Consider the following 21,818-nt stretch of genomic DNA (forward strand, 5'->3'; position numbering starts at 1 on the left):
ATGTATATATGAATTGAGATCATCATCGTGTCGTGCCCACCCCAGACTTTCAAGTCTATCTCCGCCTATGCAGAAAAACAACAACTTGGTAACAAAAACATTGTACTAGCAACCACAGATAATTCTGTTACGTCTATTCTCAAAATATTTTATTCTTTTTTGTAGTCTTCCAAAGTCCAGTATGTCAACGTCAACTCCAAGGTGGAATGAAAATAAGTCAAGGTCAACCGGATGGTTTTACTGCCGTCCATCCTTTTTTTAAGGGATTTGTTTACATTTTACTGTTCAATGCCAGTGTCATCGTTTTTGACTACTGAAACACATTCATTTCTAGCTCTTTGCAGAGGCTTGTAAATATTGTTTATGCCTCTGCATGTCCTAAAAATACAGAAGACTATTGAATGCTATTTTGTAGAGTTAGACCTATTCTGGGTTTGGGAATTCTATGTATCCAACTGCTTTGTTACACAAAATGTGCACTATAATTTTGAATGATGAATGCTAGTTACTGTGCAATGTACAAGACTATGAGAAGTAGTAAATACAAAATTATTTTTCTATCCCGACAGAAATTTTTAATGACTACACTTTGTGACTTCCTATCAACCATGGTAGCTTCCAGTACATGAACAGCTGTAGTATTGTTAGGATATGAAAAAAATTATATTCCCAATAATTTCAGATTGGGAAAATTTTGCTTTGAAATACAAGTAATTTGAGGTGCCACTGTTTAATTAACACAAATTGTATTTTTTTGTAACTGAAACAATTTCATGACATGCATATGATTAAAATAAACTTTTATTTACATTTTCTAAGAACAAATGACTACTTTGCTAAGGGATTTGCATGTATGGTCACATAATTCAGTTTTATGTCTTTCAAAGGCCTGAAGTTCTTTGGATTCACTTGCAGCTTTTCCAACTCGTCCAATGTTGCTAAGCCATCAATAGCCCTAAACATTGAGCAAAAATGAAATCATATATGCAACCTTAGATATAAGTCATCATTCCAATGGTAGCACATTTAACAGTGCAAATACAGACCATAGATATAATGAGGTGCCTCTTATAATTTGTACATCATCAGAATTTTAAAAAACAGCACTCGAGCCCAATCAACTCATATCCATTTCCAAATTTTTTTTCAGATTTACCTCACTCCCCCAAAGCAGAATATGCTGAAATCTGTGATGTACGTCATAAAATAATCAGTTTACTGCAGAACAATTCAAAACATTTTGATTTGGGCCCACACTTTGCTTTCTGAAAGTTTTTGAATCATTTCATGTAAAATGAAAGACAGCTAATAGGCAGCTTTTTTTCAATACAAGATGCTTACCATGTGCCTGCATCAAACTGGACATTCTAGGAGCTTATCTTGTCCATCTGCATGTGTGAGAAAAGCATATGAGAAGACCAAAGCAGAATGTTTTGCATTGTTCTGCAGCAAGCCCTTGGCTGACTGGAAATGTTCTGCGGTAAAAATCCTCATAATAGTGTTTTCTGAATTTTTTCTTAAATTCTTCCAGATTGTTCTGCAGTAGAACTAATTGTTCAGCAATGTGTGTCACAGATTTTGGCATATTCTACTTTGGGGGATGAGGACACATACAAACACTACTGGATTTTTGTAGTATACTAAAGCTGATGTTGGTTGTATACCTAGTATAAAATAAAAAGATTGCCAGTTTCTCATCTTTATGAGAATTCTCATTTGTCCAATTTTGAAGCTGTTAATTTTAACCTTCAGTCAGCTTTTGTCTTTTTTATAGAGCTTCTTGGTGTTATGTGAAAAACTTTTGGCATTACCAGGAATAAATTAAACAATTTTCCATAAAAACCTATGGGAAATCACATTTTGGCTAACAAACATGATTCCGGATGATTTTATAAGCAGGGTTACATTATGTGAAAATCATTAACGCTGTACTGAGATCTTACCGTAGCATATGGATCTAATTAATCTAGAGAGAGAGAGGGCAGGATTGACTTTTAATTTTAAGCCTTGATCGTAAATCAGAAATGATGTTGAAAGTCAAAAACAAAAAATTATGAGTTTAAAAGAAATGGTTAACTATTTTTTGTTTAAGGGCAATGAAGACTGATACACTTGAAAATATTTTTAAAATATAGAGTTTCTGGCAACCCTTAATGGGAGCAATAATAAAAAAAACCAATCACACAAGCAATGATTTCAAATTGGTGAAGAGTCATATGATAAAGAAAAGGTTGGCCACAGCACAGATCTATGCAGTATTTCAAAAATTTAAGAGCTTGTTTTCGTCAGGAAAAATAATGTAATGTAATATAGATTTCAGACTTTTCAAAGAAAAACTCTTTATTTTCCAATAAATTATTATTGAAACAAGTGACCCAAATTTTATTTACATATGTCAGTGAAAACACTCATAAACCATATTTCCTCACATTAGCTGGTATGCAGAGAAATAGCCAGGAAACCAACATGCCGGGTAATTCACATTACAGATCCTAGATTATTATTAAATACAATAAAACCTGTTACGTTGTGACTCACATTATCGAGAAATTATGATGGCATAAGCAAAGCGGCATCGGTTTTAATGCACAATATTGTGAAAATTGTATAATTTTAAAGTGATTCAAAATTTTAAAAAAATATGAATTAAAATTGCAGAATTGCAAAATTTTTACCTTTTTTGAGCTTTTAGTATTTTATTTGCGTGGTGAAATGCACTGGTACACTCATCAGTAATTCATGTTACAAATTAAACTTGAACATGTGGTCCAATTTTGACTTGACAGAATCATAGCCAGGGCAAAGCAAACTCTAGAAGGCCTGAACTTGGGAAGAAATATCTTGTTTTTCAACAACTATATTTTGTTTGAATTTAAAGCCTTAAACTAGTGGAGGGCCCATGCAGAAATCAGGTCCAGCTCGAACAGTCCATTAAGTTATGTTTTTTTAGTTGATAAATGACGTTCCTCTGCATATCTTTTTTTTACTAGAGCTGTTCCATTTTGATACATAAGGTATTTATGGACACTTTTAAACATGTGGCTGTTATCAAGCTCTTTATTTAAAGGGAACCATAGAAAAATCATCTATTCCTCAAACTTTTCCATAGTGATGAGTTAACTGAAATTATAGACTAGTAAAAGGTGGTTTAATAACATTGTTATCCATAAAACTAGATAAGACTGAAGAAAAATTACAATTTAACTAGAGTGATGACTTATTAGGGTTAAAAGTTAACAAGGTTTTACTGTATCTGGACCCCTAATTCTCTGCATTTTAGGATCTTTTTTGCTCTGCAAACTATGTTCAAATAATTTGTGTTTACTTTTTGCTACCACACATGTTTTATTGATAATGTCAAGTACAAAGCATATTTGTGTGTGCATTCATGTAGAATAGATCAGTTAAATGAAAACACAAGTAGACCGTGAAGTATTTTTGTATTACTTGATCATGTATGTGAATTTGGAATAAGCAGAGCGAAAAATTAAAGAATGAAGGGTAATGAAAATTAAAACAAGGGCACATTTCTTCAGTATATCAAAATACAGTATTTAGCATGTTTTTTTTAGTATCAGTATTTCATATTGGATTGACAATGATTACAGAATTAAGAAAATAGTCAATTTTCATTTTGTCTGTCAAATTGCTTAGGATAACACATTTGTCACAGAGAAAAAATATTATTTTACTCTGATTCCTTTATTCAGTACATAATATACGTTTATACCAGTCTTTTGAATGTATTTTGTAATACTTATCAAACCTCGCTTCTGCCAGCAAGCCGGGAATGGACTAGATTATCATTCAAAATGAAGCTGGTATTCTCAAATTTTATGGTACGCTGGCTAAAGTGGGCGAATATGGTAACTCCACAAGACATAGTTTGAATTGAACAAGCACGTAATGTAACAAAAATGTAACTCACTTTCCAAACACTGTATACTTCATATCTAAATGTGGCTGCTTAGAATATGTGATGAAAAACTGTGATCCATTTGTATTTGGGCCATTGTTCGCCATCGATACAACACCTCTTGAATTATGCTTAAACATGTAATAATAAAAAAAAGATTATAATAAACATGAACTGCAAAAAAAGCATCCAATTTTATCAATAAATTTAGAAAAAAAATATCCTACTAATTACGTTCTTGGATGAATTCAGCAAATTTGCATCCGCCAGAGATTTTTGTATATGTAAAGCTGACAGCCCCAAAGCAGAATGTGCCAAAATCTGTTGTGTCAAATTGTTCTGCGACGTGCATCGCAGAACAATTTGAATGAAAAAGTGCAGAGAACACTATTATGGGGATTTTTACAATGTGAGCCGATCTCCCCATTAAAAAGTCTTGCCACAGAGAGTAACAGGCCTACAACGATAAATTATTCAATCATTACACTTCACTCATAGTTAGAAAAACTGGTGGCAGCACTACACATAACAAGCATTACACAGAAACAAACTTCACGTCAGGTTTCACTACACATACACGCACATTCCTGCATGTACCAATTCGTTAGAGGTTCCGCAGAGGAATATGGATGAGGTGCATGTGTAGTTTAGTAGTAGTAGCAGAGCATTTCCACTCAGCCAAGAGCTCGTTGCAGAACAGTGAAAAACATTCTGTTTTGGGGGCTCTGACAGCATATCAAACTCAAGAAGCTGCAAAACACTGTTTGTCAGCGTAATTAGAACAGGGCTTACAAATTAAGAACAGCTACATTTCTTAAGAGGCTACCATTTCTTATCCTCCAGAAAAAACGTAGTGGGCATGTTGACATTAATTCTGAGGATTTTATGTTGTCCTCACATCCCAATGTAGTGGTCACATATGAAATAATAACGTTCAACATAAATCATAACTTACAAGTGCTTTAGCAACAGTTTGAACAACAATCATTGCTGTATCAACAAGCCTATCCACAGAATGGAGACTGCACTGCAGAGAATGCGAATGATGAGAGTAGTATCAATTAAACAGACCTTTCTTTTTTTATACTACCCCACTTAAATCTATCTCCATCAGACAATCAGTCAAAGTCTAGACTATTGCTACTAATTTTGGTAGTATAAAAATCTCTTTAGATGAAAAAAAGAAACACAAATCAGCACTTGCAAAAGTAAAAAAGAAAAACATTTCACAAGCTGCCCAAAATTTTATGGTTGCTACCCAAGCAAAAAGGAAAATGGCTATTAACGTATTTAGGCCTACACTCTATGACACAGAGAGCATCCAATAAAAAGAATGATATGTATGAAAGAATGATATATAAGTATAAGAACGTTGCAGTAAAATTTTGGATAACAAGTTGATTTTTTTTGTTTTGCCTGTAATTCGAGCAAAACTTCTGAACAAATTTTTACTTGACAAATGAGTAATGTCTCGCAATACAAGCACAGATTTTAAACAAATTTTGATTTGATGAACAACCTTTATCTTGCTATATATATACATATAACAAAGCCTCTAAGATGGGATCTGATCTTTCAGAACCTGTGTATTTATTTTGTTTGCCTGGCAATTACATGATTACAACTAAAAAGTGATGGTTCACTTTCTCTCACTGCAGGCAAAACTGTCTTAACAAGTTGGGGGGGGGGGGGCTGGGAACAAGAATTTTTTTGGGCTGTTTTCATTATTTTAAAAATGTATGCACATGCGTATTAATGAAAATCTTCAATAATTCAGCCACCTCCCCCCGTTGTTTGACTTGAACCCATTCATTAAAACATGACTGAGTATGAGAGTGGCATTCATAGCACAAGCCCATGAAACACTGTTTCCTCTTTTTGTGAATAAATGCAAGCAGGGATTTAAAAGCAAAGCTGTCCATGCGTTTTTGTATTGTTTTGAAAATACTCAAGCCTTTCATATAACCATTTCAAACCTGGTACTCACAAACATAGGATTGGTTTTTTTTTTCTTGCTGTAGATATTTTTTTTCAACCTCAGAGTTCAGCAATAAAGCACCCATAACCCTTGAAGTCAGAGCTGAACTCATTGCAATTGAAAAAAGGAATATACATACATATATATATATAGAAAGCAACTGCTCCCCCCACCCCCCATTTGTATGTCCAGGGATAGAAATGAATAAAGTAAATAAAAATAAATTAATATGCATTATATAAGATTCATTTTTGAAAACAATCATGACTGCTCTGGAATGAATCATAGGCGTTTCCACCATATCTTATGGGAATGTTTATTTAAATATACAAGTGTTTTTGGATTATGAACAAGTGTTTACAATACAAATTATGCTTGCAGACAGAAGTTCCACTGTACTTGCTCATAATACAGTTGGCTCCCTGTATTCGTGGGGTTACGTTCCGGGAGGAGAGGCACGAATATAGGAAATCCAAAAATAACTGAAACTATAGTTGTTTTTTTTTTATCTCGTTTATTGAACATCATGAGAAGATGCAGAGGTATAAGGGAGGTGCAGTGATTGTTAGCAATGTTTTCTGAAAGAACATTGTGATTTCTGTTTGTCATTTCTTTTTCTTCATATCATCAAGTATGTTGGAGTATGTTGAAAAGATTTCCTGTGCCAATTTTTCTACATGTTCACAGTCAGTTGCATTAATTCCCCCTCGGTCAATGCCTCTGAATTGCTATTAATTAGCTTTTCAACTTCTCTTCTATATCCATAACATTGAAACCCCTGTTTCATTAACGTGACAATGTCTTTTATAATCTCTTCAGTTCACTCTGTAGAAATGGTTGTGTCCTGGAATGCACATTGCAGTCAAAGGTAAATACTTCTTGCATTACCCCTTGATCAAGGGGGTGAATGATAGATGTTGCATTAGGAGGCATGCATATAAAGGACTTCCACACCATTAGCTTTGAACTCTCTAACATCTGGGTGTCCAGGTATCCAGTATTTTTTACTTTATCCAGTATCAAAAGAACTTTGAATGGAATGTCTTCACTCTCAAGGTACTTCCGGAATGAAACACTGTTTAAACCAATCCAGGAAAAGTGTTTTCGTAGTCCACGCTTTTTTTATTGTTCATTGAAAATACTGTGTGGGAGCTTTGACTTATCCTTTCCCTTCAATGCTCGCGGATTTGTAGATTTGAAAATGGCCTGGTTCTTAATCAGGAAAGCATTTTTTTAAGGTATGTAAGTAAGATTAAAACGAGAAAAATTAAATTTTCCAATTCCTCTATGAATTGTACTAACATTTCGACACATAATTTTTTTAGCTTTCACTCACAAAAATATGGCATGCAAAATTAGAATGTGCCTAGTTTAAAGACGAGAAACACAATATTTACCTATTACAGGGGTCTTCAGCCTTTTAGGCATTGCGGACAAAATTGAAATCGCCCATGAAAAGTCCACAGGCCACCAACTCTGAATTTAATTCATTCTGATTAATTTTGATCTGAAATCCCTACTTAATAACTACTAATTTCCTACTTAAAATAATTACAGAATTACCATTCTGTAGTTATTTATTTTGGTAAATCTCTGTAATTATTTCTTCCTCCAATATATCTTGAAATCATTTCTTTCAATAATTATGGAATTACAAATTTTTTTATTGTGAAATAATTTTCAGCACAAATTATGAAATTATTTCATTGATATGAGCTATTTTTTCCACTTATTTTGAAATTATTCGTTTCAAAAATCCAAAAATTATTTCTTTCAGAAATTCTGAATTTTCATCATTTCTGGAATTATTTTTTTCATTAATTCTAGAATTAATTGTCTCTCAATGTTATCAAACATTTTCTGAAAATGATTGGCAGGCTACGATCGAAAGCTCAGGGGGCTATGTGTTGAAGACTACTGACCAATTATATAGAACTTTAAGATGTTGTGAAAAGTTTTTTTTTAAAGGAACTAAGAGAAAGAATTTTGCAATTATCTTTCAAGTTTGGAATTTTTATAACAATTAATGTGATCAATCAAAATTTAAATCTTCTAACAAACAGACAACACATTACCCAAGGGAGTACAGTGCAGAAAGGAGGGGAAAATAGGCCAAGAACCACTGATGTACAGTATTTATTTTTGTGAATGGTTTGCAATAAATATACAGGCGAAAAATGTGGATAATACATATCATATGTGCAATCACTTTTAATCTCTGAGAACTAGCAGGATATAAATGCAAAAATGGTGAGCATAGAGCTGTGTAATAAAACAAACTCTTAAATGAAATAATAAAAACACATGAAGTAAATTCAATTAGCACAATACCATAATCACAACTCTATTAAATCAAGATTAAAATATGAGACATACTTTCAAGTCTTCCTTGAGTTCATCTTCAAATCTTGTGCCCCAAATACTCGTTCCACCTTTGCCAGTTCCTAAAAAAACAAATACGTGAATATTGAATTTAAAATAAATAATAATGCGTTCAATCCAGAGTCTTACAAATCAGGAAAAAAAATGTAGGTACCAACCAAAATTTCTTAAAGTAAAGCAGATTTTTTCTTTCTTTCAAAAAGGAAGAAAAATAGTCCAAAATATACAGGGCGATTCAAAACTCAATGTACAAACTTTTAGGGAAGATAGAAAACACAAAAACAACACAGAACCACCAAAAAAAAAAAAATTGCAATTTTTTATTTATTATTATTATATTTTTTTGGCATAATTGCGGATGGTAAGAACTTTGAGCACTTGTGAGAGAAACCTGTGAGCACTTGTGAGAGAAAACGGGTACAAGTACTGTCCTCAAGTAAAGTATCATTAAATAAAGAGTTTTTCCACCCATTACTGGCTTGTCATTTCTGCATCTTCATTTATTCTCCAGCTGATCAGGTTGGGGTTTCCAATCATACATTCCTGTGTGATTGTTTCGTTTTTGTGTTTCCTATCTCCCCTAAAAGTTTGTACGTGGAGTTTTGAATCATACTGTATATTATAGATATAGTTAATTACCCCCTTTCCCTGTCAGCAGACATGACATAAATTTTGAAAATTTAGCATTTTCCTCAGTACGGCAGCTTAAGTGAGGGTGTAGAGATAGGGTGAAACCGGGTGGCAGCTTAAGCTTGAGTAGACATTTTTAATTTTTTTTTTTAAATTTCTAATAGTAAAACAATGACAGAGGGGTTGAGAAAACTGAGTATTGAACCACAAAGAACTAGACAATTTTTTCAGTGGGACGTATGGTCGCACACACTTTGCTCAATAAACAATGATGTGCAGATTTCTACTAAAAAAGTCAGGTTTATCCTAGGGTCCCCTAGGCTATAACGCTGTCAGCCTGGAGTCAAGAGTCGACTTAGGAAGAGTCGACTTTGGAGGTGGCACATGAGGCTTTGCACCAGAGCGACAAATGTGTTTTGATGTGTGTGTGTCATTATAAATAAATCCCCCCCCCCCCATTTGAATAGTAATAATCATATGAATATTTTTATTTTGAATAAACTCACTCAACCATTATTGTGGAATAGTCAATCATTTTATTTGTTAAAGGGGTTAAAATTTATGCTATATAACTTACACCTTTCCATTTCATATATAGCAGGGGAAAGGGAACCTTCATATTTGATAAGTGTGTCCACTAGACTTATCAATAGATGATAGCCCTATTAGGACTCACAGAATACGCTATGTAACATGATTATTGTTCCCAGGTAACCAACCTCATTTCCCAATGGCTTATGACTAAAGAGGGCACAAAATAATAATTTTATGGTTTAAACTTTGTTTTTGAGATTGAGAAAGCAAAATTTTGTAATTTTGGATGTTAAAAACTACAAACATATATTCCAATGGTATGATCACAGCACAGCCTTTTCTTATACAGCATTGTATCATGCGATGTTAAAACTGAAGCGTTCAGCCGAATAACAGTCTATGCCACATTTTTGCAAATTTAGTTTTTTTGACTAAATAACATTCCACATAGCTTCCATTATGCAGTCTTCTAGTTCCTGAATAAACCAATATATGTTGTTGCTATGCCACTTAACACAGCAACAATTAAGAGTTTTTTAATTAGAACAACCCTCTATGTCACTACTGTGTTCATTGTTTTCTACGCTTACCTTCCCAGATGCAATAATGGTCTTTGTTACGTTCAGGCAAAAAAAACAAAAATCCTAATTCAGCGATAACTTTCATATTGTCTCCTATAAAATCTGAAGATACAACATAGATCACTATTCGGCCAAACTCTCCAATTTTTAAAAACTGCTAACATTTTAGATATTTCACATGAATGATCTCCAAAAAGGCTGTTCCACCATTATACATAAAAATTGGTCACATTAAATAATTTGCACAATCCCAGATGAGAAATCTGCAACATTGAAATACCTACAACATGTTCCTGTGGCAAAGATTATAACAGGAGTTTTATCAGATAACAGTAAAACATACGGAATACAAGGAACTTTTCAAAAAAACTTTAAAAACTCAAAAAGATGATTGGGAAATCTTTGTTTGCATGCTCAATGGCTAAAAAGATCACTATTTCCTAAGTAATTGCGGAACCGAAATCATCTTCAATATTTGGAAAAAAAAAATTTATGCAAAAATGGAATGTTCAATGTCTCTACAAGTGGCACATCTTCCACACTCATCCTGACAAATTCAAAGAAAGCATAAGTACAGTCGACTCTCCCCCTAATCTGGCACATATCAGACCTGGGTGTGCTGGATTACCAAAGTCAATTGGATTATCAAAGCCCATTTAAATATTATAGATTTCTGAGCACAGACATACAATGGCATGTTTTCCTCTTCTATACTCAAAGAAAACCCACCCAAAAAATGCTAGATTACTGGATGGCCCGGATTAATGCATGGCTAAATTATTAAGTCTACTGGACTCACTTCACTGGAATACCTTCAGCAAGAAGTTTCCAACTAAGAGCATCTATATCAGGGACAAAACATCTAAGTGACCCATTCACAAATATGGATTTCCGTATCACAGAAAAAAGAGGGGAATAATCACCATTTTCATAATTATTCGGGCTAAGCAAACAACTTCTCACCAGGAGCAAAGAAAATATTTTTTTCCTTACATAGTGTTATAGATGATTTCAAAGAGATTTTTCCCCATGTCTCTTATGAGGAAGTTCATGCACTAACTGCCCAATGAGGGAGTATGGACTTTCTGCAGTGGATCTATGCCGCACCATTGATAGCAGCATTACACATAACAAGCATTACACAGTAACAAACTTCACGTTAGGTTCACAACATGTACACACACATTCCAACAAGTGCCAATTTGTAAGAAATTCTACAGAGGAATGCGGATGAGGTACATGTGTGGTTTAGCAGCAATGGCTCTATGCTTTAACACAGTGGTTCTTAACCTTCTATTCTCCCCCCCCCCCCAGTGCAATGCAACTTACCTTCCAGCACCCCAACCCCGGATAGCATGGTTTTTATCTGTTGAAAAATTGATTCTTTTTCAGTAATCAATTACATTAATTATCCATTAATTAATTTCTATAAATTATTTTACTTATTACTTAATGCCCTTTTTGGCGGTGGCTAATATTTAAAATTTTGACTTTATTTTATTTTGAAAATTCAAAAAAAATTTTTTGGGATTTTGAAAAAAATTCATTAAATAGTTTTTCATTCATTGATTCCAGCCACAGCAACTACAAATGGATGTTTTTTCAACACTTGAACTAAATTTTCTGACATTTTGCTTGAATCGTGTTCATGACAGTATCAAATCTAAGCACCACATGCTGTTACGATTGCATCTTACACACACACTCTTACCCTCTCGTCTTCTCATAGAGAAACCACAAACCACACATACATACATACATACATACATGGGATGCAACACGTGTGCTCTCCTTTCCCTCACCAGGTATTTCTAAGACGCACTTGAACACCGAATAAGTACGTATTACATAACATCATCACAACTCTGCAGACAGACATTGTGCCTCTGGGCCAATGAAACCCCTCACAGAAATCAGGCGATTGCCTTTGACCAATAGCAGTGGTCTTCACCAACTTGGTTTGGGAACACACGAGGCTTAGCCAGAGAAAGAGAGAGAGGTATTGCTGAAGGTTGGACGACCAACATGTCTCGCTTGAAGAGTTGTTAAGTTACTCTTTCTCTCTCCTCCTAACCCCGGGTCGCGAAAGATACAGGCAAGACATGACGTGATAAATAATCAGCCGTAATGTTGTGTCGGCCAGGTTTATGTTGAACTTGGAAAGTGTAATTCTGAAGTAACATGACCCATCTGGCAATACGACTGTGTGGGTCCTTGAGTTTCAATACATTTGACAGACTAGCCTGATCACAATACACAGTGAAGGTGGTACCATAAAGATAAGTTTTAAAGTGTGACACAGCAAAAACAATAGCAAGTAATTCACGTTCAACCGTTGAGTAATTTAGTTCAGCACCTTTGAGTTTGCGCGAGGCGAAGGCCACAGGATGCCTTACACCATTGTCATCGTCTTGTGCTATAACAGCACCGAGAGCTTGGGAAGAAGCATCTGTATACAAAAACCAAGGACGGTCAAATTGCGGAAGTTTAAGACAAGGCTCTGAAACAATAGCATTGACAAGTGTGTCAAATGCAAGTTGTGCATCCTGGGACCATGTAAAAGGCTGTGTTGGTTTTGTCAAGTGAATCAACGGTAAAGCAATTTGTGTATAGTTAGGAATAAATTTTCTATAGAACCCAGTTAAGCCGAGAAAAGATCTTGTTTGTTTTTTGTTTACTGGCACTTTTGACTGTTTGACTGCATTTATTTTGTTTGTGTCTGGAGTGACTTCACCATTTGAAATACGAAAACCCAAGTATTTAATTTCTCTTGTCAAAAATGTGCATTTTGAGGGTTTCAATTTAAGATTGTGAGTTCTTAAACGGTCAAAAACAACTTTCAATTTCTCTAAATTTTCAGACACAGTAGTACTAGGCACAATAATATCATCAATATATGTTCCGATTTGCAAAGGACGCAAACCTGAGAGAACTATTTCCATGAGTCTCTGAAAAGAATTGGGAGCATTTCTCATACCAAAGGGAACTCTATTCCACTGGAACAGTCCATAGTCAGTAACAAAAGCAGTTTTGTGTGAATCTGAGGGGTGTATTTTCATTTGAAAGAAACCAGAATTTAGGTCAAGAGACGAAAAAAAAATGGACCCAGAGAGTGTGTCAAGGATCTCATTCATGTTTGGCAATGGGTAGCTGTCTGGAACAGTCTTGGCGTTGAGCTTTCTCATGTCACAGCAAAGGCGATGAGTACCATCTTGCTTTTTGACAAAGAGTACTGGTGCAGCATATGGAGAATCTGATGGTTCAATGATGTTAGCGTCCAAGAGGTCATTCAGCTGACTATGCAACTCAGTCTTGAGCTTATGGGGCATTTTGTATGCTCGTTGCCGAACAGGAATATCATCTTGGAGATGCACATGATGCCGGAGGGTGTCACAGCCAGATAAGTCCTTGAGAGAAATGGCAAACACATCACGATACTCATGTAGGAGATCCTCAAGAGCCTGGCGATGTTCATCAGGGGCCGCTGTCAAGTTGAAACGAGAAGTTGACTCGTCAAGCTCAGGAAAGTCGTCAGGAAAATCAGGTATCTCATGCTCGTTGAACTCTATATTCTCAACTTTGGCCAAGGCAGTGTCGAAAGGTATGGATGCAGATTCAGAGGAAGCGTTAAGAACCTTTAGCAAATACGTGTTGTCATCATCATGGGCATGAAGAACATTTGCAATAACAAAAACTTGATTCGTATATTTCATACCTTCAAAGAGTAGATGAGGAGACTTGAGTGGTTGCGCCACCGAGATAGGAATAAAAAGTTCAGTATGAGGAGGAATAACAATATCTCTCTTGGTGCGAGCGACAGAGGTTTTGACAGATGACACTGGATGAGGAATGGTCAATGACAGTCCATCTTTACTGAATTCGAATGTAGCAACTTGTGCACTCAGGAAGTCCACACCAAGGATAGCCTCATAGTACGGGCAAGCACTGTGTGGAATGACAAAAAATGTGTGAGAGAAATGACGATCTTTAATGTCGAAACGAAGAGAGATTTTGTGTCGAATCACGATTGGTTCACCGGTGACACCAGTCATTCGCACTGCTGGAGTGACAGCTTGATATTTACGAGTCAGTTTGGACTTTTGACACCACTCGTCTGTAACTAGTGACATAGCAGCACCTGTGTCTACGAGACATGGCAAAGTTAGTTCGTGGATTTGAACATTGACAATCGGAAGTTCAGGAGTTGAGGAAGGACTCTCAGCAGCGACCATGTTGAAGCTGACACGCTTTGGACGAGTAGACTGCGAGTTTTCTCGTTGACGACCAGACTGAGAATTTTCTTGCTGATGACTAGACTGAGAATTTGACTCAGACTCTCTGGTATTTCCAGGAGAAAAAGAACGCAATGAGAAATTTCGACGCCAATTAGAATTGTTATTTCGAGAGTTGAAAGAATTTTGAGATGATCGTGGAAAATTACTCTGAGAACGAAAAGAATATGAATGATTTTGTTTTCGACATATCTTGTATGAGTGACCAGGAATTCCACAATTAAAACAGACAAGGCGACGTGAGGTCTGAGGAGAACGAGCGTGCCTCATTTGTGGTTCAGGAGATTTTTGTGTTACTTGCAGTTTTTGCAATTGTTCCTCGAGAGAAGAAATTCTGTTCAGAAGTGTGGGAACAAGTGAATCTGAAGGTGAAGGTGCCTGTGATGGCATAATGGTTTCCTTAGAGGAAGAAGAAACCCATGCAGGTTTCGAACTAGCCTGCTCAATACGGTAGGCTAAGTCAACTGCCTCTCGAAAGGTTGCTGGATTGTGAGCAGCGATAAGTGGTTCCATGTGAGATAGTATGCCAGCCTTAAATCTGGCCAAAAGAAGTGTGTCACGATAATTTGTTATGGCCACCGGTTCATTCGGTGTGACCTGAATAGCACGTCGAGCTAGTGACTCAAGACGATCAGCAAAATCTCTGACTTTCTCAGAATCTGATTGTGTTGTTGTTGTCAATTGAGACAACACTATCTCAGGTCTGTCAGGTGAAGAAAATCTGTCTATTATATGAGCACGAAATTGTTCATATGTCATAGGGTCTATCAAGTGAGAGCTTGACTGAATGTGAGCAAGTACAGCTCCAGAACATTTCTGTAATGCAATTTCTTTCTTAGTACGAGCATCCCAATTCGCCAAGGCTGATGCACGATCAATTCTTGAAAAAAAATCAGTCACTGTCAATCCTGAATTTGTTCCATCAAATACGGGTATGGAATTGTAAGTGCCTACTATGATTGGAAACATGTTGAACTGCTGGACATTCTGAGCTTGAGCTTCCTCGTGAGCCATGATGTAGTGTGAAATGAAAAAAAAAAAAATTTTAGCCGACTCTCAATAAACACGTAAGGGCAAATATGTGTAAAAAAAATATAAAAAAAAAGAAAAATTGTGTAAGGTATCTCGCCTGGAGAAGTGTACAGGCGGCAGCCTTTACCGTTTTAAGAACGATAGAGGGGACGAGAAAGAGGAGGATCACACATCAATATTTAGTAGTTGAGACCACTACAAGAATAAAATACAGTCCTCTCAAATCCAAAATGTACCTCAATGTTTGTGAATTGTGCAAGTCTGTGTGAAATTATCCCTATGTGTATATAAAAAAAAAAATCTGACTGGGAAACTAATCGGCTAAACAGTAATCACGAAACAATTTTCCACCGGAGACATGACACGAGTTGCGAGGGAGGAGACAACGAGGAAGGAAAAAAAATCGGGGAAAAAACTAGTTTTTCCTCACACATAGACTCATCCGAAAAGGAAATAGAAATGGCGCTCAGGTTTAGGTCTTGACAATTGAACTCAATCACGATACTGAAACTACATTGTCGACAATAATCGGAATTCAACATGAGAAACACAAATTATACGTTCAAAATATGACTCAAATCACACACTCAATAAAAGGAAATATTTTAACAAACGGTAGAAACACAATTAGATTTTTTTTTAATGTGAACTATGGAAAAATACGCTAGCACATAGATACGATTGAGAAATAATAATTACGACAGTTCAGTATAGTTACGCCAAGTTAATCCTGACAATATTTAAGTGCACACTAGCAAAATATACCACAGATTCGCTGGTCGACGGCACCACTATATGTTGGAGCTTTACTACGATTGAAAAATAATCATTACCTTTCCAATTCGACAATTAGAATTTAACTTTATTCATTCATTGAAATTACTTCGACACCGTGAATATTACTCGATACAATTTACATGAAACATTGGACACTCTCACTCCACCAAATTAAACACAAAATAATTATTTATATAATTTGAATCACTCACCGTCATCTCGGGCAAGGTTTTCCTGCGTCCCCTACATTGAGGGATCTCGACCCGGGGTTAGGAGGAGAGAGAAAGAGTAACTTAACAACTCTTCAAGCGAGACATGTTGGTCGTCCAACCTTCAGCAATACCTCTCTCTCTTTCTCTGGCTAAGCCTCGTGTGTTCCCAAACCAAGTTGGTGAAGACCACTGCTATTGGTCAAAGGCAATCGCCTGATTTCTGTGAGGGGTTTCATTGGCCCAGAGGCACAATGTCTGTCTGCAGAGTTGTGATGATGTTATGTAATACGTACTTATTCGGTGTTCAAGTGCGTCTTAGAAATACCTGGTGAGGGAAAGGAGAGCACACGTGTTGCATGAACTAAATTTTCTGACATTTTGCTTGAATCGTGTTCATGACAGTATCAAATCTAAGCACCACATGCTAATAACACGAGGTACCAATGTAAACAAACCGTGAAATAGTTTAGGTAAATAAAGATATAATGATATTTTTTTCCTCAACTGAAATGGAAAACAAGTATGATTACTAATTGGAAAATAATAAAAAGAAGAAATGAAAGTCATTTTCAACTTTTAAAATGCAAATTTCTTTTGACATATTTCTTCAAGCAAGAGTTAAGAGACGAGGTGCCGAAATATTGGTACGATTCATATTTTGTAAGGAATGGAAAAATTCAATTTTTTTCATGTCAATTTTCCTCAATATGTTGTAATTTTTCTTTCATCTCACACCCCTGGTTAAAAACAACTGCTTTAACATATCATCTTAGTCTCATTTATATTCCTTTAAGAAATAGAACCTCAGGTCAGAGATGATTCCAACACTGTGAAAGTACTGGTTTTGAGCTCACAAAATCTTGAAACAGAGGTCCTCAATCTTTTTCCAGTCGTGAGCACTGCCTGTACCCATCATCAAAAGAAGAGCACCCTTATGGCAAGTTTAACATACGAATGCATGAGATGACGATGATTTCAATCCTTGAATGTAATTCCTCCACGATGTTTAATGAAAACATAGATCAAGTGCTCGTGAGCACTAAATCTGAGGCAAACAGCGAGCACACTCATCGAGTACTTCAGGGAGCAACGGTTTGAAGATGCCTGCCTTAAAACATTCTTTGGTGGATCATGATGATATCTTATCAGTTATCACGTCTTAAGGATGCTGTGACTTTCAGAAATATTGTATCCACCACAAATCATTTTAAAAGACATAATATTTTGAGCTGTATTCATATGCGATACTAAAAATAATTCTTTTGACTTGCACCAAATATTATGCTACATAACATCAAACTAAAAATCTCAAAATGTTCAAATACCTAAAGGATCACCAGTCTGTACCATGAACCCCTTGATATTTCTGTGAAAGAGACATCCATTATAATAACCGCTTGCACACAACGCCAAGAAATTCTACCTTGGGAGAAAAAAGGTCTCTTGGAATGCATATCGTGATAAAGAAAAATACATACAAGATATTGCAATACCATAATTTCCTGTTTTTGAATTATACATTGAAGCAACATTAGAATTTTCCAGAGAGAATTATGTACAGGGTGGGCAAAAAGTCAGTAGCAACTTTAAAAATACATAAAAACTGGAAAAATAACCAAAATAAAAAATGGTTTGCAGGGTTAGCATCGCTAGGTCACTGGAATTTTTTTAAGATAGGAAAAAACAATAAAAAACAGCCGATAGGTGGCACTGTCATACACAAGTCAAAGAAAATATATGCAAATAACAAACAGAGTGCCTCCAAATCGTTTATTACAGCAGTATATGTTCCACATGACCACTCCCACAGGGGATAACACCAACTTTATCCTTCGCACTCACCATCCTTGTTCACATACACGGTTTACAACGGTGAACTGATTGTGGATTAGGAGAGCAATTTCTTACAACCGTCTCATTTGCATATTTCCACCGATGTCGCTCATACAACTCCTTCCACTTGTTGAGATTTCGTTATTAATGAATGAAGTTTTTGCACATGAATTACATGCTGCTGCAAACTGTACACTGATATATTTTCTCAGAATAGCAAAATTTTGCATCATTTGCAGAATATATGCTCCCACAGATTATGTGCAGCAAAATATGGTAGTGTGTTTGCAGTGCCCGTTTCTCGCATAGGCAAATGGCTCCAAAATTGTTTTTTTTATATACTTGATCAGCTTTATTTGGCCGATGACTGTCCCAAGAGGTCATCAGTTCACATCATGGCTCACACAGAGTAAGAGAAGACAGGGCCACAGATTTCATTGCAAATTTAGCTTTTCATTTATTTTTTATTTTATTTATTAATAAATGCATTTTTTAGTTCTTATTTTAGGCATTTTTAGTGCCTTTTTGCCTGCCTATTTTGATCATTTTCAGTGCCTGAACTTCCGGGCTCTAATAATATATGATGAAAAGAATGAAGAAAGAAAATAACTTGATAGAACAAAATAAATCTGAATATACTTTGTTGAAAAAATTACTCACTTCACAGGCTTTCGGACATTTCTCGCAAAATAATTCAATCTTCAAGTCACCGACATCTGTATGCAAAGTCACAGACTAGAAGAAAAATGCAGCTTCACGTAAGAATATGGAAAATATGCAAACAGAAAGATTTATATTAATGTGTCATGAAACAGAATATCAGCTTCGGATTTTATTTTTCATATTGAAATAAGAGACTATTTACAAAGATGTGCCTGATATCACTCATCGTTGAATTAAGCTAAATTTGAATTAGACTTGTTTCTTTATCATAAATCTTGTCAACCTGTTTAGAGAAAATTAGAGGGGATAATAATACAGTCAAATCCCATTTTAACAAATAGCGGAAAATTTTCAAGTAACCTGTTGCTCTCTGTGGCAAGACTTTTTCATGGGGAGATCGGCTCGCATTTGTGCCTCAAAGTTGGGAACCACAGGAAACCAACTTCAGCCGACCACCACTGTGGTGAGGGTAGGGTTCGAACCCAGATCCTCGCGATGCGAGTCCATTACTATGACCACTCGATCACCACAGCGGTCAAAAGAATGATCTACAAAATGTGTGAAAGTGGGAGTGACCTGAAGAGCGAAGGACTGGGGCAGCGAGTGCTCAGAGGAATGACCAAGAGACTGTGCAAGCACGTGAGTAACCAAAACAGTAGTAGTTCTCAATCTTTATTAACTCGCTTTCAAGAAGATTATTTCTATTGTGGAACCCAGTAAAACTTGTATGCCGCGGAGCTCCTGGGAAGTGCATACAGGGAACGGTTGAGAACCGCTGATAAAGAGGGAGGAAAAGTAGAAAAACATGAAACTGTCAGACACGTGTAAACAATATTACCTTGAAAGGTACTGAAAATAAGATGATCCAGACAGTGCCGTCTGAACGCATGGGCCCGGAGGGCCTCACAAAAATGAAATGGTTGAAATTTTCACGAATTTGCCAGGTAGGGCCTCAAAAGAATCACTTGGGCCCGGGGGGCATGATGCTCTTAAGACGGCCCTTGGTCCAGATGCATTTCTTTCTCAAGGGGTGGGAAGATAAACAGTGCCTGGGGGTCAAGATGGCCTCACAAAAATAAGATCTGGTTGAAATTTTTGAAAACATGCCATGCAGGGCCTCAGAAAAATCGCTTGGCCTGGGGGTCCATGATGCTGTTTATTATTTACAACGGCCTTGTTAGAGATTTCCAAATTGCCAAAACAAAAACATACCATGCTTCCCGGAAATGTTTATTATCTTGGGAATATCTTTGTTGTTTGTAAGAAAAAATATTTAGATCAAATAAAAATTACAAAGCTCTATTTTCGCGATTGATGTGTGTGGCTTTGATATGGTGAACTGATGATGAATTTTGAAAAATAAACATCTCCCTCACAGGATTTCTATCGTGCTGCCATCTAGTTACAACAATTTAAAACGTTAACTGTAGGGTCACCTACAAAATCGGGCATCTAGGGCATCACGGCGTATTTTACTCTACGGCGAAACCTGGCTACACCGATACTCATGGGCCGAGATACGGGGGGCATTGCTCCCCCCCCCCCAGAGTCAAACGTGGAGTCGACTGATCTAATGTGTATATGTATAGATGAATTGACATCATCATCGCGCCCCCCCCCAGACTTCCAAGTCTATCTCCGCCTATGCCGATACTGTAAACTATAAGAAAACATTATATAAATATAAATCCCACCCAATGATATATTTTTTCAAGACTTGTTTGGAAATCCTTGTACTCTGATGTTGAACTACTCCCTCTCGGTATAACGATAATCTCTCTAGAATAGGGTTTTTTTTTCAACGTTTTGCATCAGAGGGGGGCCACATCAATAGATTCGTAAAGTTACGCGGGCCACATTAAATGGGAGGGGGTGAATTAGCGGGGTTGGGTGCCCCCGTTTTTTGGTGAAAAAGCAATTAAAAAAATTACGATTTATTGCAAAATTTGTGAATTTATTTCACAAAAAATATTATAACCTATATATAAATAAATTAGAATTATCTGTTATTAATTAATGTAAATTATTAGGTGATTGTTTATTACTCAGAAAAATCAACAAAAACCCAAATGCAAGGAAAAATCAAAACTCCTTATTCATTTCGACACGCTGTGGGTGTCGAAATGACCGAGGATCCCACTTGCATTGATTACCAAATCCTAACTCAGGGTTTATTAAGTTGGCAAATTTAGATAATGTCCAATAATAAATCCCAGGGCTATCAGCCTGATGTTTATTTCGGTTCCCAACTTCGAGGAACGAATGCGAACCGATCTCCCCGTTAAAAAGTCTCGCCGCAGAGAGCAACAGACCTACAACGGTATAATAACACTATGGTATAATTACACTTCAATCACTATGATTGCAGATGGCAGCATTACACAGAAGCAAATTTCACGGAAGGTTCACTATACGTTCACACATTCCAACATGTACCAATTCGTTCTGCAGAGGAATGTGGACGAGGTGTATGTCTAGTTTAATAGTAGTATAGGCTGATGTTTAAAGGAAAAAAATAAACTTTTATCGTGGAATTAGTAAATTCCTCAGCAAATTTATTCCAAGTACTGACCCCCCTCGACTACTGTTGATGAAAAAAAAACTCTCTGCCACACACCGTAAATTTTGTCACCCGGGTAAGTTGTCTCCCCCTCCGCTAGTTCCGGCCTTGCGAGTCGGTCTTCCATTTAAAACAGTCTCACCGCAGAGAAAGAACAAGCAGGCCTACAACACGATACTGACACATAACATGAAAATTCTAGCACTTCAGAAATTGGAAGACAGATGGTGCACGACACGAAACAAGCACAACTCGACAACATAAATAAGTTAGGGCCACAGATGCATATTCTGGTATGTGTAGATTTGTTAGAAATTCCGTAAAGGAATATGTACGAGGTGCATGTCTGGTTAAATATGGTAAAATCGTATTAATAATATTATGTATACTTACCAATCATCTTGGTAAGTTTGATAAACAGACCTACT

The 21,818-nt window shown here is 36.2% G+C and overlaps 1 protein-coding gene across 2 annotated transcripts; it reads right to left on the reverse strand.

The window, feature by feature from the left end:
- Nucleotides 1-779: 779 nt before the first annotated feature.
- Nucleotides 780-20,206, reverse strand: LOC149087057 (peptidyl-prolyl cis-trans isomerase-like 3). 2 transcript variants are annotated; one of them, XM_089231283.1, is made up of 6 exons: nt 20,043-20,206; nt 18,828-18,902; nt 17,660-17,757; nt 8,271-8,338; nt 3,929-4,047; nt 780-955 (listed from the first exon to the last, which is right to left on the reverse strand). In XM_089231283.1, exons 3-6 carry the CDS (start codon nt 17,682-17,684, stop codon nt 829-831), a joined length of 339 nt encoding a protein of 112 aa, XP_089087409.1. In that variant the 5' UTR covers nt 17,685-17,757; nt 18,828-18,902; nt 20,043-20,206; the 3' UTR covers nt 780-828. The 2 variants fall into 2 exon arrangements, with proteins under 2 accessions (XP_089087409.1, XP_089087408.1); XM_089231282.1 differs by having other exon boundaries at nt 17,660-17,753; nt 20,043-20,204.
- Nucleotides 20,207-21,818: the final 1,612 nt, after the last annotated feature.

The sequence above is a fragment of the Pholcus phalangioides genome, unplaced genomic scaffold, assembly GCF_987345545.1.
Source record: "Pholcus phalangioides strain wild (caught in Gottingen) unplaced genomic scaffold, Ppha-v1.0 ptg000004l_1, whole genome shotgun sequence".
Taxonomy (NCBI): Eukaryota; Metazoa; Arthropoda; class Arachnida; order Araneae; family Pholcidae; genus Pholcus; species Pholcus phalangioides.

Excerpts from the sequence above, each read along its gene's own strand:
- LOC149087057 (XM_089231282.1), bottom strand. Across the intron at positions 8,339-17,659 it reads ACAGACTGGTGATCCTTTAG|GAACTGGCAAAGGTGGAACG; the intron begins GTATTTGAACAT and ends TTGTTTTTTTAG. Across the intron at positions 956-3,928 it reads AAGTATACAGTGTTTGGAAA|GGCTATTGATGGCTTAGCAA; the intron begins GTGAGTTACATT and ends CTCAATGTTTAG.